Below are 17471 nucleotides of genomic sequence, written 5' to 3'. Positions count from 1 at the left end.
CCCAGCTGCAGCTGCCGCTCCGTCCCGTCCCTCAGCCGGCCCCTCTCGGCCGCCGACGGCGGAACGGCGGCAGGGCGGCGCGGGGCAGGCTCTGACCGGGCGGGCTGCGGGGAAGCCGGGCAGAAACAACACTTTTCCATGCGTATTCACTTTTTAGTGTCTATTACACAAAGATCTGTTTTATTTTTATTTCTCCTCCTGCGCCTTCCCCGCGGGCGGCAGCGGGGGGAAGGCCCGGCCGGGTTTCCCGGCGCTGAGGCGGCGGCGGGCGGGGGAGGGGCGGGCGGGCGCTCCCGCCGCTGCCCCAGACAGTGGGCGGGGCCGGCGCGCGCCGCCGGCGGGTTCGTGCCCGCGCGCCGCCGCCGCCGCCGCCGTCTCGGTCTCCGCAGTGAGGTCACGGGTGGGCGGCGCGAGCGCGGCGCCTGTTCCGCTCCCCGCGGCCGCCGGAGCCCCCGCGGCGCCGGGTGAGCAGCCGGGGAGCTCGCTGGGAACGGCGGGGAGCGCGGCGGCGGAGCCCTGGGGGGAAGGGCGGGAGCGTCCGCCGGGGGATGGGAGGGAGCGGCGGCGCGGGGGCGGCGGGGAGAAGGGGAGCGGGGTACCGGCGTTGGGAGGAGGGGAGGGACACGGGGGCGGCGGAGCGGCGCGGTACGGCCGGGGACGGCGGGGAGCCGGGCAGGGCGGAGGGGCGAGCCCGGCGGCGGGAGGGGGAAGGGCTGAGCCCGGAGCGGTGCCGGCGGGGCCGGGGTGAGTCACGGCGCGGGAGGGAGCGGCGGCGTGCGGCGTCCCGGGAGGGGCCGCGGGGCGAGGGGTCGGTGCCCGGGATGTGGGGGCCGGTGCCCGGCTCGCCGGAGCGCCCGTTCCTTTCGGGCGTGCACGCCGGCAGAGCCGCTCCGGACCGCCCCCTCCCCCGCCGGTATCGCTCATCGGTCGGGGGCTTGTCCCGGTGTTCCGCAAGTTACTGGGAAATGCACCCTGCCTCTGGCAGGCAATCCCGGTGGTTTGGGCTGCAGGGGGCCTTAAAGCTCATCTCCTTCCAGCCCCCCCACCCCGCCATGGGCAGGGACACTTCCACTATCCCAGGCTGCTCCAAGCCCTGTCCAACCTGGCCTTGGACACTTCCAGGGATGGGGCAGCTGCAGCTTCTCTGTGCAGCCTGTGCCACTACCTCACTGCTATCACCGAGAACAATTTCTTCCTTGTATCAAATCAAAACCTTCCCTCTCTCAGTATAAAGCCATTCCCTCTCGTCCGCTGACTCCTGTCACACTTTCACCTGTGTCAAAAGTCCCTCTCCAGTCCTTTTTACCCCTTTAGGTACAGAGCAAACTCTGGGATTGCTTGTGATCAGCCATCTCTCTTTCACAGGTTATCAGGAAGGACGAGCAGAACTCTGTGCTAGCACACGACATGCATCCAGCCCATGGCCTGGATCTCACCTCTATTACTAATAACTTGGGCTGGGAAAATTCTGACACACGCCAGTGACATCTGGGCGAAAGGTGACTCTCTAGGGACGTTTAGTTTTTGCCGTCGGTCTGGATCAGCCTTTAATTTTAGGATTTATTTGTGAACTGCCATAATAGCTGTCACGGTGGTGGTGGTGAAATCATAAAGCTGGCAGCACAATAAAGCAAGCCCTTAAGATTGTGTTTGATCTCTGGGAGCTAAAAGTGCTGAATAAAATTTTCATACAACGTAAACTACGTTTTGGATCAGTTTCGTTGAGATTGACATTCTTCTAACTGAGCCCATTTTTCTATTTTATTATTTAAATAGAGACTTATTTGAAAAGACAGTATATTTTTTAAAGGAAAAAAAAACGATTGAGGATGAACACCCATCAACGCATCGTTTTTTACTAAATTGCTGAACAAGACTACTGTGTAAAGTAGTGGCTAGGGTATGAAGAAAACCTTTTGTATACATATTGCATTGGGGTTTTTATATTATGAAATTTAACAAATAGCTAAGAAAATAGTGTAACCCCCTTCGTTAGTAGTTTTACAGAATTACATACAAAATGGGTTACAATTTTTACTGTTGAATGCTGAAGAAGATGTTTTAGGGAAAGGAGCGTGCAGCTCCAAGATCACATGAAACTATTTTTTATATAAAAAGTAAGAAAATGCACATTCAAGACTGGCTTAATTAAAGCTCAGTGTTCAGCAATGGAAAGCCCACAGATAAACTTCCCTCTAGGTCTGGTTTCAGACCAAAAAAGAAGCAGGATCCAAGAGGATGGGAGTCCTCCACTGAAAAAAGCAATGACTGAAATGCATGTAAATAACAAAGTACAGGTAGTAATAAATAAATTGCCAACAATAAAGAAGGAAAACCTGGATGACTATGATGAAGCTCCGGTGGAGGCTGATGCGGAAACCGCCAAGCCAAACAGTGCTTCACTATCTGAGCCTTTGAGTTTAAATCCAGGTTTGAAACACACGTTGGCACAGTTCCACCTAAGCAGCCAGAGTTCACTGGGTGGACCTGCGGCTTTCTCAGCTCGGTATTCCCAGGAAAGTATGTCACCCACTGTCTTCCTGCCTCTCCCATCACCACAAGTCCTCTCTGGTCCGCTGCTCATCCCTCCAGACAGCTCCACGGAGCTCACGCAGACCCTGCTGGAGGGGGAATCCATCTCTTGTTTTAAAGTCGGAGGAGAAAAAAGACTTTGCCTGCCTCAAGTATTGAATTCGGTTCTCCGAGACTTTTCCTTGCAGCAGATCAACACGGTGTGTGATGAGCTCTATATCTACTGCTCAAGGTGCACTTCAGACCAGCTGCACATTCTGAAGGTTTTGGGAATTCTTCCGTTCAATGCTCCGTCCTGTGGGCTCATTACGCTGACGGACGCTCAGAGACTATGCAATGCTTTACTGCGCCCTCGCACTTTCCCCCAAAGTGGCGGTTTCCTCCCTGGTAAGAACACCTTGGCCCAGCTGAAAGAGACTGGCAGTGCCTTCGAAGTAGAGCATGAATGCCTGGGCAAGTGCCAGGGGTTGTTTGCACCTCAGTTCTACCTTGCCCCGGATGACCCGTGTATCCAGTGCTTGGAATGCTACGGGATGTTCTCACCCCAGACCTTCGTGATGCATTCACACAGATCCCCAGACAAGAGGACCTGCCACTGGGGGTTTGAGTCGGCCAAGTGGCACTGCTACCTGCACATTAACCAAAAATACCTGGGCACATCAGAAGAGAGAGAGCTGAAGCATCTCTTGGAGGAAATGAAGGAGAAATTCAGCGAGAAAAATCAGAAAAGAACTCGGTCCAAAGTAAGTTCACCTGGTGTAAAATTCCCAGATCTCTTTCTGCTCGCACATAAATACTTGTTTTAGAAGCGCATTACTTGGCTTTTCTAAGTGGGAATACTTGTCACATCAAGCCTAAGTTAAATCTGTGTGAGCTTCACCATGGAAATAACATTTCTCATTAAGAGAGGTGGTAATTTCTTTCCTCTTTGGGCTGCAAGTAACCATTTGAGGTGGCTTGGCTTTGTTGGTTCTTGTTCTGTCCTAAAGTATACAGACTCTGGAAAATTCAGGCTATTGTGAAAATTTTCATTCTCCCGTTTGACCTTTGAGTAGGTTTTAATGCAGCGTGTGCTGCAGCAGCTGAGCAAAGCAGAAAGGAGCTTGAAAATCAAGCATTACAAATGAATTCTTCATTTGTTGTTTGTACTCCAGCATGCACACGTGGGCTGGATGGCAACCTGGCTTGCTGGCCACCCATCTCATGACTTGTGTGCAGGGTAATGGTGCTTAGCTAAATGGCTATTTAGAAGCCCAAAGTCTGCTTGTTCAGCAAGAGCTTTCTGTTTAAACCACTTGTGCAGTGAAATATGCCAAAAAGAGGGGGTTTTAAGCAGCCCAAGTAATGAGCTGTGGGCCGGTATCTTGACAATAGTTAATAATAGACATCTTATTTTTTCCTAAAATACTGCTGCAAGTCTGTGCTGTGGTTCCAAAATACAGAGCTTATTTGTCCCTTGGAGAGCTTCTACTTTAAATAATAGGACAAGTAGCAGAGAAACATTAATATTGTAGATGTTCCCATTCATAGAAAGCACAATTTTGGGGTATAATTTAAACTTTTAATGGTTTCTGCCCCATGACAGTTTCTTTTCAGTGTATTCAGTGTTTCTGTGTCTGTTTGATGGCTGCTGGTTTGATGATAAATCCATGTTGCCTGTTGGATGTTTTGTGGTGGATTTCAAAATAGCAGCAAGAGCAGCGCAGATGGTTGAGCCCAAAAAGGGGTGCTATGAGCTGACACCTTTCAGCACAAATTTCTGAAAAGTTGGTTTTGCAGGAAGGCTGACGGTAGTAACAGGTATTGTTACAGTGGTGCCAGTCTGCAGGAAGAGATTTTACCAGCAGATTCCCATGGAAGTCTGCAGTATGGCATGCTTCCACATGCTGAATTATTTGAAGATGCAGTCTCCTAGCAAAGAGATTTTGCTTTTCAACTGATAAAGACATGTCAGTCTTTATTCTTGCAATGCCAGTGTAGGAAGTGGACTACAGCATGGTGGATACATCAGTGGAAATAGTTTTCCATGTTCACACCTATAAGTGCTGCTTCTCTTCCCACAGCAGCACATTTCAGACAATGAGATCTTTCAGTTTCATGTGCAAAGATGAAAAAACCCAGCTGGAAAGAGCAGTGGCAGTAATTTGGACTGGACTGGTGCAAATGAAATTGTAAAACTTTCTGTGGTCTTGTGTTGCAGACCCGTGTAATTCTTTCTTACAAAGCAACATGTGAAACCAGAGTCAGAAGCTATGAAAACCTGAGCTAAATACAGCGGTGGGGGAGGTTTTGGGTTTTTTTTCATCCTGTGTATATTCATCTGGGAAGTATGAAAGAGTAAAAGAGTTTAAGAGGGCAGTACTGGGGTAGAGTTTCCCTTTTCTTTTCCTGAGGGAGCTTAGGCTGCTTCAGAGAATCACAGAATAGTTTAGGTTAGAAGGGACCTTAAAGATAATTTCATTCCACCCCCCTGGCCTGGATGGGGACACCTTCCACTAGCCCAGATTGCTCACAGCTCCATCCAGCCTGACCTTGAACATCTCCAGGGATGGAGCAGCCACAACTTCCTTTCCTCATTTCTGTGTTGTGGGAGAAGTATCAGGTACAGCACATAGACATTCCCTTTCCTTACACTCCTAGGGGAATTTATTTGCAGGATGTTCTGTTTGCTGTTCTGTCACCTCCTCACCACCTTTGCTGAGTCAGTTCACAGCAGTGCTGACACATCCTTTGTGGTTGTCTTGGACCCAGGAGGAACAGTTGCCCTTGGCTAGGTCTTTCCCCATGTAGTAATAATGAATTAATTAAATCCCATAGTCTTCGGAGCATCCTAGATGCCATGCTTTGCCTTTCTCCTTAACATTTCACTCTGAGTTTATTCACCTCACAGTGCAAATACACTTTTGTTTCAATATTTTAAGAGCAAAGTACTCTTGAGATAAATTCCTTTCTGTTCTTTGTGCTAACAAGAAAGCTGTGTGCTTGACTGTCATAATTTTCTGTGGAGTTGTAGACTGCAGTGCAACATCCACCTGCTCTTCATGGAACAGCTGTCACTGAGTCTCTGCTGATTCCTGGCTGAGAGATCCTTGTTCCCTTTGACTTTGCGACAGTTTCTCATCATCTCTGCACTAAAACTTTGCCTTGCTGATTCCTTGAGCTGATCCTGGTCACAGTATGGGAGTTTTATAAATCCAGTCTGTGCTAAAACAACTGGCTTAATGATTGCACTGAAACCATTACTTACCTATATATTTTTTTTTCCTTAACAGCTTTGTCCAGCTAGCCTTAAAGAAAAATAAATATTATTTCATGTAACCCTTTTAAACAGTTTGAATAGAAGTAATTCAATTCAACTTGTTGTGTTTAAAGAATTATTTAAGAGCATCTAAAATAAATGAAATGGGTAATGAAATAGACATACATACAAACATATATATACATATATATATATATATATATACATACACATACATATATATACATATACATACATACATATATATATATGTGTGTGTGTGTATGTATATGTGTATGCCCTGTTTCATTTACCTGAATGGTGAAGGAAGAATCCTGTTAGAAAAAGACTTCATTTATTTATGGTAGTATTTCATTTCTTTCCTAAGTAAAAATTCGATTGCATGCTGTGAAAGTCATTTGCATGATTCACATTAATGGGTAGACAGTTTCCACTTGAAATAGGAAAAAAAAAAAGGTCAAAAATCTGACCTAGTAATTTGAAAATACAGATGACCTGATAATTTCATATGTAAATATATAAGCATGTTAAAATGTGAGTCCTGAAATATGGACAAATGTGATGTGAAGCTAAAATCAGATCTCTGCATACAAGCTGCAGTATAAGTAGATTATATGTGATTATTTAAGTTATTAGAATGATCTGAGTAAGTAGAAAAAACTTGGCAAATGTCAGGATGAAGCCATTTTTCTAGAGATTATTCAAATCTTTTTTATTTAAAGCCTTTTTATAAATTTACAACTCCAGACCCTCTTTTCCTTGTGCCCTCCCTCCCTTTCTGTCTGTGTTGGAAGTGATTTGAGGAACTGCAGGGGTGGAGTTGAATTTGAGTTTCAATGTGAGAGCTGAGTTTCGTGGGGTGGGAGTTTTGGTCAGAGTGGGGCAGGTGGGGTTTGGTCCCTGCCGGGGTCGGGGGTGTTGGATTGTGCAGAACATGCCTCAGGTCACAGCCAGGGATGAAGTCCTCTAAAGGTTTATTCCAGGGTGTGTAAATACAAACCTTTCTGATAGCACTTATAAGTTGTGGAGATACTAGAACACTACATAAAGGTTTCAGTACAGGATTATGCAACTTTTTTAGCTTTATGGACTGGTTTTTAATTGAGCAGCTTGTGGAAGGGACTGCATCTGGCTGGAATTATGTTGATTTATTTTGTAGCAGCCTGTATGGTGCTAGGTTTTGGATTTGTGGCTAAAACTGTGGCTAACATGCCAATGGTCTGGCTACTGCAATAAAAACTGGGCTAGAAGGAGGAGAAAGAGACTTTGGCATTCAAGGCTGAGGTTGTTTGAGGGTGGCTGGGCAGTTGTCTGAGGGAGGGACTGAGCCATGCCCTTTGCTTCATTTGTGTTTTTCTCTTTCCTTCACCTCTTAAACCAACTTTATCTTGACCCAGGAGCTTTCTTGCTCTTTTTTCCCTTCCATGCCCTGGGGATGGTGCTGAGGGAGCAGCTCTGTGGTGCTTGGCAGCTGCCTGAGGTCAGCCAACCACACCCTACCCAAAACCCTACATCCCAAGGCTGTTTTAATACAGTGAAATTATGAATCAATTTTTTAGCTCTGAGAATATTGTAAATATATGGTGAGACACCTTTCACTTGAAATTAAGAGCAGCTTTGCAGAGGAACACTAGGTATCACCAGGAATTTCTAGTAAAGAGTAGTTCCAAAAACATTTCTTGAGCTACACACAACAAGAGTTGCTTTCCAAATGCAAAATACACAGAAGTTTTTAAGATTGTATATTCTGATGCACCTGAAGAAATTTTGTTTGCTACTGCAAAGGGAATGGCATTTTCATGTTACTGGGAACAGTTTTGCCTGCTTGTATAATAAAAATTTGTGATGACTGAAGAAAGTTCTGTCCCTGGAACACCAGCACACTGTTCCATTTAATTTTGAGATAAAGTATCTGGCAGGTGCTTACTTTATATAGAAACATTATTACAAAAGGCTCCTACAGTCTTTTGAGAATCTTTTCTGCTTTCTGTTTCTCCCAAGCTTGTTTTAATGGAGTTTTGGAAACTCAGCAGAGCTTTTAGATAGGTCTGTAAAGACATTTTCTGTTAATTTCATTGCTCTTTTGCCCACAATGGTAAATTGGAGATCAGAGAAAATTCTGTGGCTTGCATCACCCTGCATCTTTTTCAAAGACATCCCATTTTCCAGTGCCCCAGTTTCTCTGGTGTATTAATGGTGTAAATGCCATTTTTATTAGGAGTATTTATGAAAATGTAAATAACCTGTATCCATGTTTCAATTATCAGTTTATTTGCTTTCCTTTAGGCAGAGTCACAGCAGAACCTGGAATTATCACAGTGGTATCCAGTTATAAAGCAAGAAGCAGAAACTGATCCTCAACCACCTTCCTTTTTCCACCCCAGGTAAATTGAGTTTCCTGTGTAGAACTGTAAGCACTGTCAAGTATTCAAATACTTTTGGCTATTTAGAGATGCTTCAAACTGAAAAATATGTATTTGCAACCAGAACTGTTAGGAAAACTCTTCAGGTATCACACAGGAATGATTTAACCCTAAATTTTTATGCATTTCTTGGTGTGAATACTAATGAACTGCTTATGAGTGTTTTTTGGTATAGGACTAAAGCTGTGACCTGTGGGTGTTCTTCAGCAGGCAATACAATTGAAATGTAATTAAAATTTCCCCTTTCTTAGTAGAAATGACAGAGGTAACTTTTGATCTTTCATATTGTAAGACAATGCATGCATGTGGAAAGCTGCACAGCATCTATTTACCATGAGGACAACTTAATTTCCTTTCAGAAAGGACTTCCAAGAGGTGTTTGAAGGCTTTCTTCCACAGTGGAACAAGGGCTGCAGCTGAAGTGTCTGAGGGATGGTTTCCTGGTTTTAGAAACCAAGTGCATTTCCTGACTCCTTACCAAATTTGTCACCTGCAGCAGCAAGGGAAATGGTTTTTCTTGATACTCCTCTTGCCCTCACCCTCTGTGGTTGCACAGGTCCTGAATTTGGGTCAGAGCAGACCCTTTTTGGTGCACGCACATCACACTGGTTCCCACGTAAAGAAGGGAGTGGAGGAACTTCTGTGGTGGGCCCTCATGTTCTGTTTGTGCCAGTGCCTTCCTTCAGAACCAGCAGAAAGGGAAGTGTTGAAGGCAGCAGTTGAACTCCAGTGACACTGGTGGTCTTGGCACTGACCTGAACACACCTGGGGCTCTCTTCCCTCTGTACTGGGCTGGGTGGTGAGCTGAGGGAGGGACACAGGGATGCTCCCTGGAGTCCAGGAGCTGTGAAAAACCAAATGGGCAGCTCAGTGTACTTGGGAAGGAATGTCCAGCATTGGTCTCGGATGTGCCCCAGGCCTGTCAGAACACAGCTGCTCATTCCCACATCACTGATCACCTCCCCATCCTTCATTGCCAATATAAGGATTATGAAAATGCTGGAGAGTCTGGATTCAGTGGCATTCTAATTTCACTCTTCGCATTTAAATGAAGTTGTGATATGATTTACTGAATTTTTTTTTAATCAGCAATGTTTGGAAAATCTACTTGTTTAATAGCCTCAAAACCTTATCTAGATAATCTACTCAGTAGAGATTAAGTGGGTCGTTAGGCTTTCCTTTTGCGTAGGAAAAATTTTAAAAGGATGTGCTTATTTTTCATTGATACTTTCACAGTTTGAACTCATGTAAAATTAAACTTACTGCTCTCAACCAGCCATCATTTATTATGTCTTACCTTTCACTATGAATTTTACTCCTCTGCTGTTTTTTTCAGTTACTACCTTTACATGTGTGATAAAGTGGTTGCCCCGAATGTGTCTCTTGCATCTCAATATAAAGATGTTGCAAAAACAGCGGTAAAAGCTTCAGAAGTTAATAAATCCTCACCTGGGCAGTCAGAGAAGAAGCTCAGTAGTGGAAAGCACAAAAAATCTGCCTCCTATCCAGAGCTTTCTCTTGAAGAACAGGAAAAAATGGACTTGAAAACTGGGGTGGAGCAGCCAAATAAACGTTTAGGTGAGTAGTGAAAATTACATTGAAGGCTTTTATTTTTATACCACAGAATTTTGGAAAGCTTTACACTGAGCTAAAATTTTGTGATGTCACTTCAGCTTTCCAAAAATTCCCTCCACCTTTTTGTAACCTCGGTTTTCTTTGCATTTTTTTCACTCTGGAATTTGAACTTTCTGTGATTATTGTTCTCTTGTTTTTTTCCTGCGTAGATCCTCCTGTGTCAACTCGTTCTGCGAGAGGTGCAAAGTCTGAGCGCGTTTCTTCCAAAATCCCCAGAGACTCTGGCCGTGGGGAGGGACGTGCTGATGCACGAACCTTGTCCCCCACGCTCATGAAGGACATCAGCTGTGAGGATGACAAGGGAAGGATCATGGAAGAAGTCATGAAAACCTACATCAAGCAGCAGGAGAAGCTGAACACGATTTTGCGGAGGAAGCAGCAGCTCCAAATGGTACAGTGGCAGTCTGAGTGCATTTCCCCCTGGGCAGCAGGGAGCTGGTGTGGGCTTGCTGGCTCCACAGTCAACATCCCATCATTTAGATTGCGTCATTTAGAAACACCAGAGCATATAGATCATCTTTCTCTCAGCTTAAATCCAGACACCAAATCTTCAATATCCCTTATGCTCATGAGTTTTGAGCCCACTAATAAGTGGTGTCTCTTCTGTTTGCAGCTGTTGGGTCCAAGCAGCTCCTGCTTTTGCTGTATGCTCTAAAATATCTCAGTTTTCAGTGTTTCAAAGATGCAGATACTGGTATTCTAGGGACGATCTTATCACTGCCATGTATAAACAAGAACACCATTTTCCTATTCTTCTTTGCTAAGCCGTGCTTTTAGGGATTTTATTTTTAGTCTTTTCTTTAATAATGAATTCTTTTAGAAGCTGTGTTCATTTGTGACATTTCTGTTTTCTGAATTCAGTGAAATACTGTCTTTGCTCCTTGCATCCATGGAAGAGACCTAATATTTTAATTTATTTTATTTAAATTTAAATGTTAATTGCAGAATCTAGGAGCTCAGGTAGGGCCCTAGAGCTGCTACTTTAAAGTTGTTCTGCTGTTGGAGATAAAGCTTGTAGATAAGTTAAAAAAGAGTTTAAAAATATCAAAATGTCAGTGGACAAAGAAATAAAACACTTCATTTTGTTTTCTGATGCTACAGTTCTTGCATCTTCAAAGTATATTTTAGTGAATCAGTGCTGTTGCTTCCTGAGGTTCACTGCTGAAAATGCAAATTTGTTTCTGAAAGCTCTGTGTACTTGGAAGTAGAAGTAATTTCTTAAAAATTAGATGCATGTTACAGAATTCCATGCTGTCATTGATAAGTAGATAAATACCATTATAAGGCTGTTGTTATTGGTAGTTACAAGTGGTCTTTTTGGCCTCAGTGGTTCCAGAAACACTTTTAAATTGAGTTTTTTTATTTTTCTGGTGTTAGAAGGAAGGAGTATGTGATCTTGATCTTTGTTTACAGGAAGTGGAAATGTTAAGCAACTCTAAAGCTATGAAGGAACTGACTGAAGAGCAGCAGAATTTACAAAAAGAACTCGAGTGTTTGCAAGCAGAGCATGCACAAAGAATGGAAGAATTTTATTTTGAGCAGAGAGACTTGGAGAAGAAACTGGACCAAGTGATGAAGCAAAAATGTAGCTGTGACTCCAATTTGGAAAAAGATAAAGAAGCTGAATATGCAGCACAGGTGAGAAGGGAAGGTTCATTTCAAACACAACATGTTTAGTGTATCAGGAAATTGTGAAGGCGTTATTCAGCCACCTTAAGGTCTCGTTTTCTTTGTGTGTTCTGCCACCACAGACAGATACCAAAATAGGTCAGTGACAGCAATATTTATTTTCCTGTTCCTTGATTGAATCTGAGGTAGATTGTAACTTACAGAAACATATTATATTATAGATGAAATATTTACACATGAGGTTTGTTACATCCTCATTTAAAACAAATTCTGTTTTTAATGTATATAGGCTTGCCCATGATACAGACTTAAACATTATTTTTATTTTATGTAAAAAAAAAAAAAAATCCAAACCTCTGAACCTTCTTTTGGTCAGATTAGCAGCATACCTTGCTGCTCCTCATGTTCCTTGCTGGTAGAATCTTCTGCACTATCTGAGAAGCCCCTTCTGGGCTGTAAAAAGACATTTGGCCAAGCATTTTCTTGGAAATGAAAACCATATTGGTGTCTCTCATTCTTGCCTTTTGGATTCATATGTCAAAACCTATGGAGTTGTTTTTTCTTCTCACTTTCCTTTTAGCTTTTATTATTGCTTCTTTACGTTGGAGGTTATTCCAATGGGAAAAAATACAGTTAATGATAAAGGGAACCTTGGAATGCCCCTTTGAAAAATCAGCTGTAGTTATGATTAATTTTTTTTATTTTGCACCGTATCACAGGTTTATTAACAGGCTTATTTTTAAAGTGAACAAAATCTAAAACTTGAGCTCAGTAGAGCTCTGTGGTGCTTTGTTCATAACTGTGTATATTTCCTGTTCTGACTAACTCAAACTGAGAAACAGGCACTACTTGAGAGACAGGTTTTGGTATTTTTGGTGAGTAGGGCAGAGACTCGCATTGTAAAATCCTTCTCATGAATTTGATTTCATGACATCCCACTCCACTGATTCCTGGCCTCTGCTGCCAGAAATAATCCTCTCTGACTAAGGCCTGATTTACTAAACATCTGGTACGAGCCCTGTTAGTGCAAGTAACAACGTGTTCTAATTTAGGGAGATCATCATGTACAGCATGTTTTATAGGGCTTGTGCAGCTTACTCCCTTTGGAGGGTGAAAATTGGTTGTGTGTTCCTTTTGAAGTCAGACTTTGAAAACTACATACATTCCTTGTGAAAAAGTTTGCTCTGTTATTACCTCTGTGGTAGATCTATTCACAGTATATAATTTGAACCTTTTTTTTTTCTATTTGTCACATCTTGCAGTAGATTCTGGTTCCAAGAAGCACCAGAGTTAAACAGAAGTCTTGGGAACAGAGAACTTCCCCAAGCTGTGTATACAGCATTTTAAAAAAGCCTTAATCTGATGTGCTCTTGAAGCAGTTGCCTTTTCTGTCTGAGAACTGTGGACTGGGAGGAACTCTCCTTGTGCATTAAACAGAATTAGGAATTTGGTATTTGCAGCTTTCTAGGCCTGTCTGAATATGCACTGTCTTGTCCCCCTTTTTGACTTCTTTATTGCAACAGTTGCTTCACCCTGTCAGTCACAGTAGGGCAGAATAACCAGTCCTGGAACCTTTCCTTAGAGCTGGAAATCAAAGCCACAGACGTGCTGCAGCATGCAGGCAGTGGGCACTGTTGCACTGCAGCACTTCACTGCATCACTTGTGCAGGCAGGACTTGCATTAACAGCCTGTTGTTGGCTAAGAACTGCTGAAGTATTTCTGATTAAAGAAGTGGGGATGAAATGTGGTGTTTCTCTAAAACCAGCCATTCCTTCACCCACTGGGTTCTGAATTAGTTGGTGAACACCAGTAATACCCTGTGTGTTCCTGCTCTTTCCTTCCATGAGCTGTCTTCCTAATTCTCAGTGAGAGGGATGCTTAGTGATGATGTACCTCAGGTAGATACCTGTAATTATAAAGGCAAATGTTTTTTTTTTTTTGTAATGGAATGAGGTCTTTTAGTAAGAAATAACCCCTAGATCAATGGGAGAGAGAATAGCTGCTTTCCAGTCTCCTCCCTGTTTTAACTGCTGGTACTATAAGTAATAAGGAACTTGCCCACACTTGGAAAGATGTTTCCAGATGTCCCTGTAAATAATTTTAGTGACATTCTAGCAAGTTTTAGCCTTGCTGTATTTCAAAGAGAAAAAGAATACTCAATTTCAGTGTTTAAACACAAAATATATCACAAAAACATTTGTGTGGCCTTAGGTTTATATTTGAACACACACACACACACACACACACACACACACACACACACGGTTATGTTCAAGATTTCCTGAATATTTCATTTCTACTAAGGAACATCAGAAAACAGTGTTGTTGGTTTTGTTTCTTTAGAAATACATTCAGGCTTTGAAATAAAGAAGTAGTATATTGTCAGGTAAGAGAAATGGACTTGGGAAATGAAAAAATGCAGTTTGTTCTGGGATTTGTGACACATCCAATGCAGACATCATCACAATTTTTCCCAACAGATTCTGTGTGTTATTGACAGTTCGGTATGACAGTTCATACAGATAAAATTTACATGCATTTAAAAATTAGATTTTCTCATTTTCTAAATTATAGTATGATGTTTATGATACTTTGCACATTGATATTGTTTGCTAATGGTGTAGCAGGTAAGTGATAACTTCATAACTGCATAATTCTGGTGGACTGAAATACTTGGATGCATAGAGTGGCCATCTGTGACCCTTTGACATTTGCTAAAATTTACTCTGCCTCTGTGTCTCTTGTGTTTCACAGCTGGCAGAGTTGAGGCAGAGGTTGGATCATGCAGAGGCAGATAGACAAGAGCTCCAGGATGAACTGAGACAGGAACGAGAGGCCCGGGAAAAGCTGGAGATGATGATAAAGGAATTGAAGCTACAGATCCTGAAATCTTCAAAAAATGGGAAAGGAAAATAGAAATTGGAAGAGGAAGCATGACTGTGTCCTTCAAACAGGGTGTTTTGGTTTTCATGATTGTGAACAATTTTTGTGTGCTGAGAAAAAGTGTTCTCTATGGATTTCTATCTCCCAGACAGGTCCAGATCAAGATATACATAGATATAAATAAATAGAGATAGACATTTTTAGATTTTCTTAGCCAATGAAAATCTGCATTGATTTGTACTGGTGTTTTTTTCAAGCAATGAAAAAATACGAAACTCTTGATTTAGAGTGACCAGTTTCTGTCTATTTCTAATGCAGTCTTAAGGACTCTACACCCTTTAACACTGTCTGTTAAAACATATGTGGGTATCTTTATTTTGCTATCAATTGCACATCCAGTTATAAAAGTACATTTAAAATATCCTCAATTCTTCAAAGTCTTAAATAGTTTGGGTTTCAGTATTCTTGAACTGAGGAAAGTAAAGGCAGCTTTTTGTCTGTAAGGCAGAGCTCAAAATTGCCAGAACTGATTGTTGATTGAGTATCAAAAGTGATTTACCAGCATGAGTTCTTCCCATAAATTCATTATGTGAAGTCAGCTGATCTTTTCAGTATTGTCTGTTTAACAACTCATTATCAATCTAAGGAGTGTTAGAGCCAGCACTTGCTTGCTCTGCTGGAAAAGGAAAACATTAGGGGTTGTTTTTTTTATTTTGGTTTGGTTTTGTGAATTAAAAAATTTGCAATTACAGTGGAATCTTGGGAAGTTAAAAATTTACAAGGTTTCTTCTGTTTTCTTCTAGTACATATGAAAGAAACATTAATAAAAGGCTTGAAGGTGGGGCTTTTCCTTTTAGAAACTGAGAAAGTTTGATTTAACTGTTTTTCAGATATTGATGCTTTCAACAAAAATAATATTTATTAAGGAATATATATTAATTTCTTCAGTACCCTAAGCCTCTACACTTCAAGCTTCTTGCCAACTTGTGGATTTTTCTTTCAATACATAGAACAGGCCTTAACTGACATTGTGATCATAGCTTAAAATATAAAATTCTGAGGTATGGCACTTTGAAAAATCATTTTGATAGTCTCTGTATTTGAATGACATGGTAGGGTTACCATGAATTAAGAAAATACAGCATGTTTGTTAAGCTATAACATTGGGAAATGTGTAATTGTACAGAATTACTGTTTTATGTATATATATAATGTCTGAGTACTTCTGAAGTTTGGTTCCTAGTGGGTTAAATGCATGGCTAAAGTTGGATGAAGAAAAACTTTTTTGCACTTCTCTCCAAAAAATTGGATACAGCTGGCAGATGTCAGCTGGTCATGTCAGTGATAGGAATATTTTAGTAATTCTAGTGTTTCATTACATAATTTTAACTTGTACTTTTAGTTTCTGGTTTTGAGGTACTTAAATTTAATATTCTCAATAACTCAGTTATTTTTGGATGAAACCACTAGTAAAAGCCTACATTGATTTTTTTCCCCCTCCTCAATAAGTAAAACAGAAAAATCTTTTTTGCTTCTCTGTTTGTGATATAACAAGAATGAATATCACAGAGAAAGATAAAATTGCACATATTTTTAAATTTAATGAGAAATGAGGTGGTGAATTAAATGTCACAGAGTCATAGGATGATTTTTTAATAACTGTACAATTTTGTCTACGAGCTCTGTGTCATGTTTACACTGACAAGGTTAGATGAAAAAAAAATTTCTTTGTCAGTGTTGAGAATCATAGAATGGTTTGGGTTGGAAGGGATCTTAAAGATCATCTAATTCCACCTCCTCCTGGAAAAGAATACCAGGATTATATTTTTCTCTTTTTCAGCTTCCATCTCCAAATTTTTCCTTTGGAAAAAAAAACCAACCTAGTAAAAAAAAAAAAAAAAAAAAAAAGAGCTAAAAAAAACAAACTAAAAAGGAAAAGGCCTATCTTTGCAGCTTGGTTTGGAGGGAAAGGTGCTGACGAAATGGTTCTGGTTGTGTGTGCACCACTTGCTTTAAAAACACCACCAATGTTTTGTTGTTCAGCTAACAACCCCGTCGTGGGATTGCTGGGGGTGTGATGGCTGGGGAGCAGAGCCCAGGGCTGTGCAGTGGGATTGGCAGATCCTGTGTTGGATGGGCTGGGAATGGGGAAGGTCCTGGGGTGCTGCTGAAGGATGGACAGAGTCTCTTTGTGTTGCTTCTCAGTGTTGTAGGGCTGGCTCGGGCTGTGGGTGTGAGTAAAGCCACAGCTCCTTCTCCCAGCTGCAGTGGATGCTGCACCACAGCATTTATAGCTCAGCTCTTGGATGTTTGGAAGCCTCCTGGCATTATTCTGTTAGTAGGATAGTGAATGTTCTGTTTCCATTCAGGTCTTGTCTGTGTTCTTGTCCTGCTCAGATGTTCCCCTTGGCCAGCAGTTGTTCAGCAGTGGCCGTGGAGGGCTGGTGCTGCCCAGGTTCCTGAGCCTCAGCCAGCACTTGGGTCACTGCTGGAGGCTCTGGAAATGCTGTGGCCATCCTTTGTACCAATAAAAAGGTGGCCATCCTTTGTGCCAATATTTTCACTGTTGCAAGAACTCCAGCAGCTATAGGAAGTTTTACCAATTCCAATTGCAGATAAGGCCTCCTGATTATTTTGAACATCTGGCTGGTAAAGCCAATGGAACATTTATTAAAATGACCTTAAAAGTATCTTTGTAAATATTCCATTTAGTTAATCTAAAGTTAGAATGCATTTTAAATTATTGTAATCCTCTTAAAATTCTTAAATACTACTTTCAGGCTCTTGACGTAACATAAACAATTTTCATATGTGTAGACTTAATTTTATACTGATTTTAAGTAATAATGTATACATAAATGTGCCATAGACCTTTGTGTGCTCACAGTCTCCAAAAGATAGTTTTTTAGCAAATTGTAAATAATGCTCTTAAGTTTTAGAAAAAATATATGTTGACCTTTTTTTGCAACCTTATCCTATTTCTGTTGAATGGTTCATTTTACAGCCTGACATAGGAACTTGGAATGCACACTTGAGGGCCCTTACTTAAGTGCACACTTAATGGTAGAGACTAAATCAGTCATTAGGTCTTTGCTTTTAGTCACAGCAT

General features: G+C 41.9%; 1 protein-coding gene across 1 annotated transcript; it reads left to right on the top strand.

Annotated features, from left to right (window-relative positions):
- Positions 1 to 354: 354 nt before the first annotated feature.
- SKIL (SKI like proto-oncogene) lies at positions 355 to 16252 on the top strand. The gene is made up of 7 exons (XM_021548218.3): positions 355 to 464; positions 1366 to 3275; positions 8078 to 8175; positions 9551 to 9792; positions 9999 to 10240; positions 11263 to 11487; positions 14234 to 16252. The coding sequence occupies exons 2-7, from the start codon at positions 2169 to 2171 to the stop codon at positions 14393 to 14395; spliced, it is 2076 nt and encodes a 691-aa protein (XP_021403893.2). The 5' UTR covers positions 355 to 464; positions 1366 to 2168; the 3' UTR covers positions 14396 to 16252.
- Positions 16253 to 17471: the final 1219 nt, after the last annotated feature.

This window comes from Lonchura striata, chromosome 10 (genome assembly GCF_046129695.1).
Source record: "Lonchura striata isolate bLonStr1 chromosome 10, bLonStr1.mat, whole genome shotgun sequence".
Classification (NCBI taxonomy): Eukaryota; Metazoa; Chordata; class Aves; order Passeriformes; family Estrildidae; genus Lonchura; species Lonchura striata.
The sequence above is the reverse complement of the archived record's forward strand: the minus strand, read 5'-3'. Positions and strand labels throughout refer to the sequence as shown.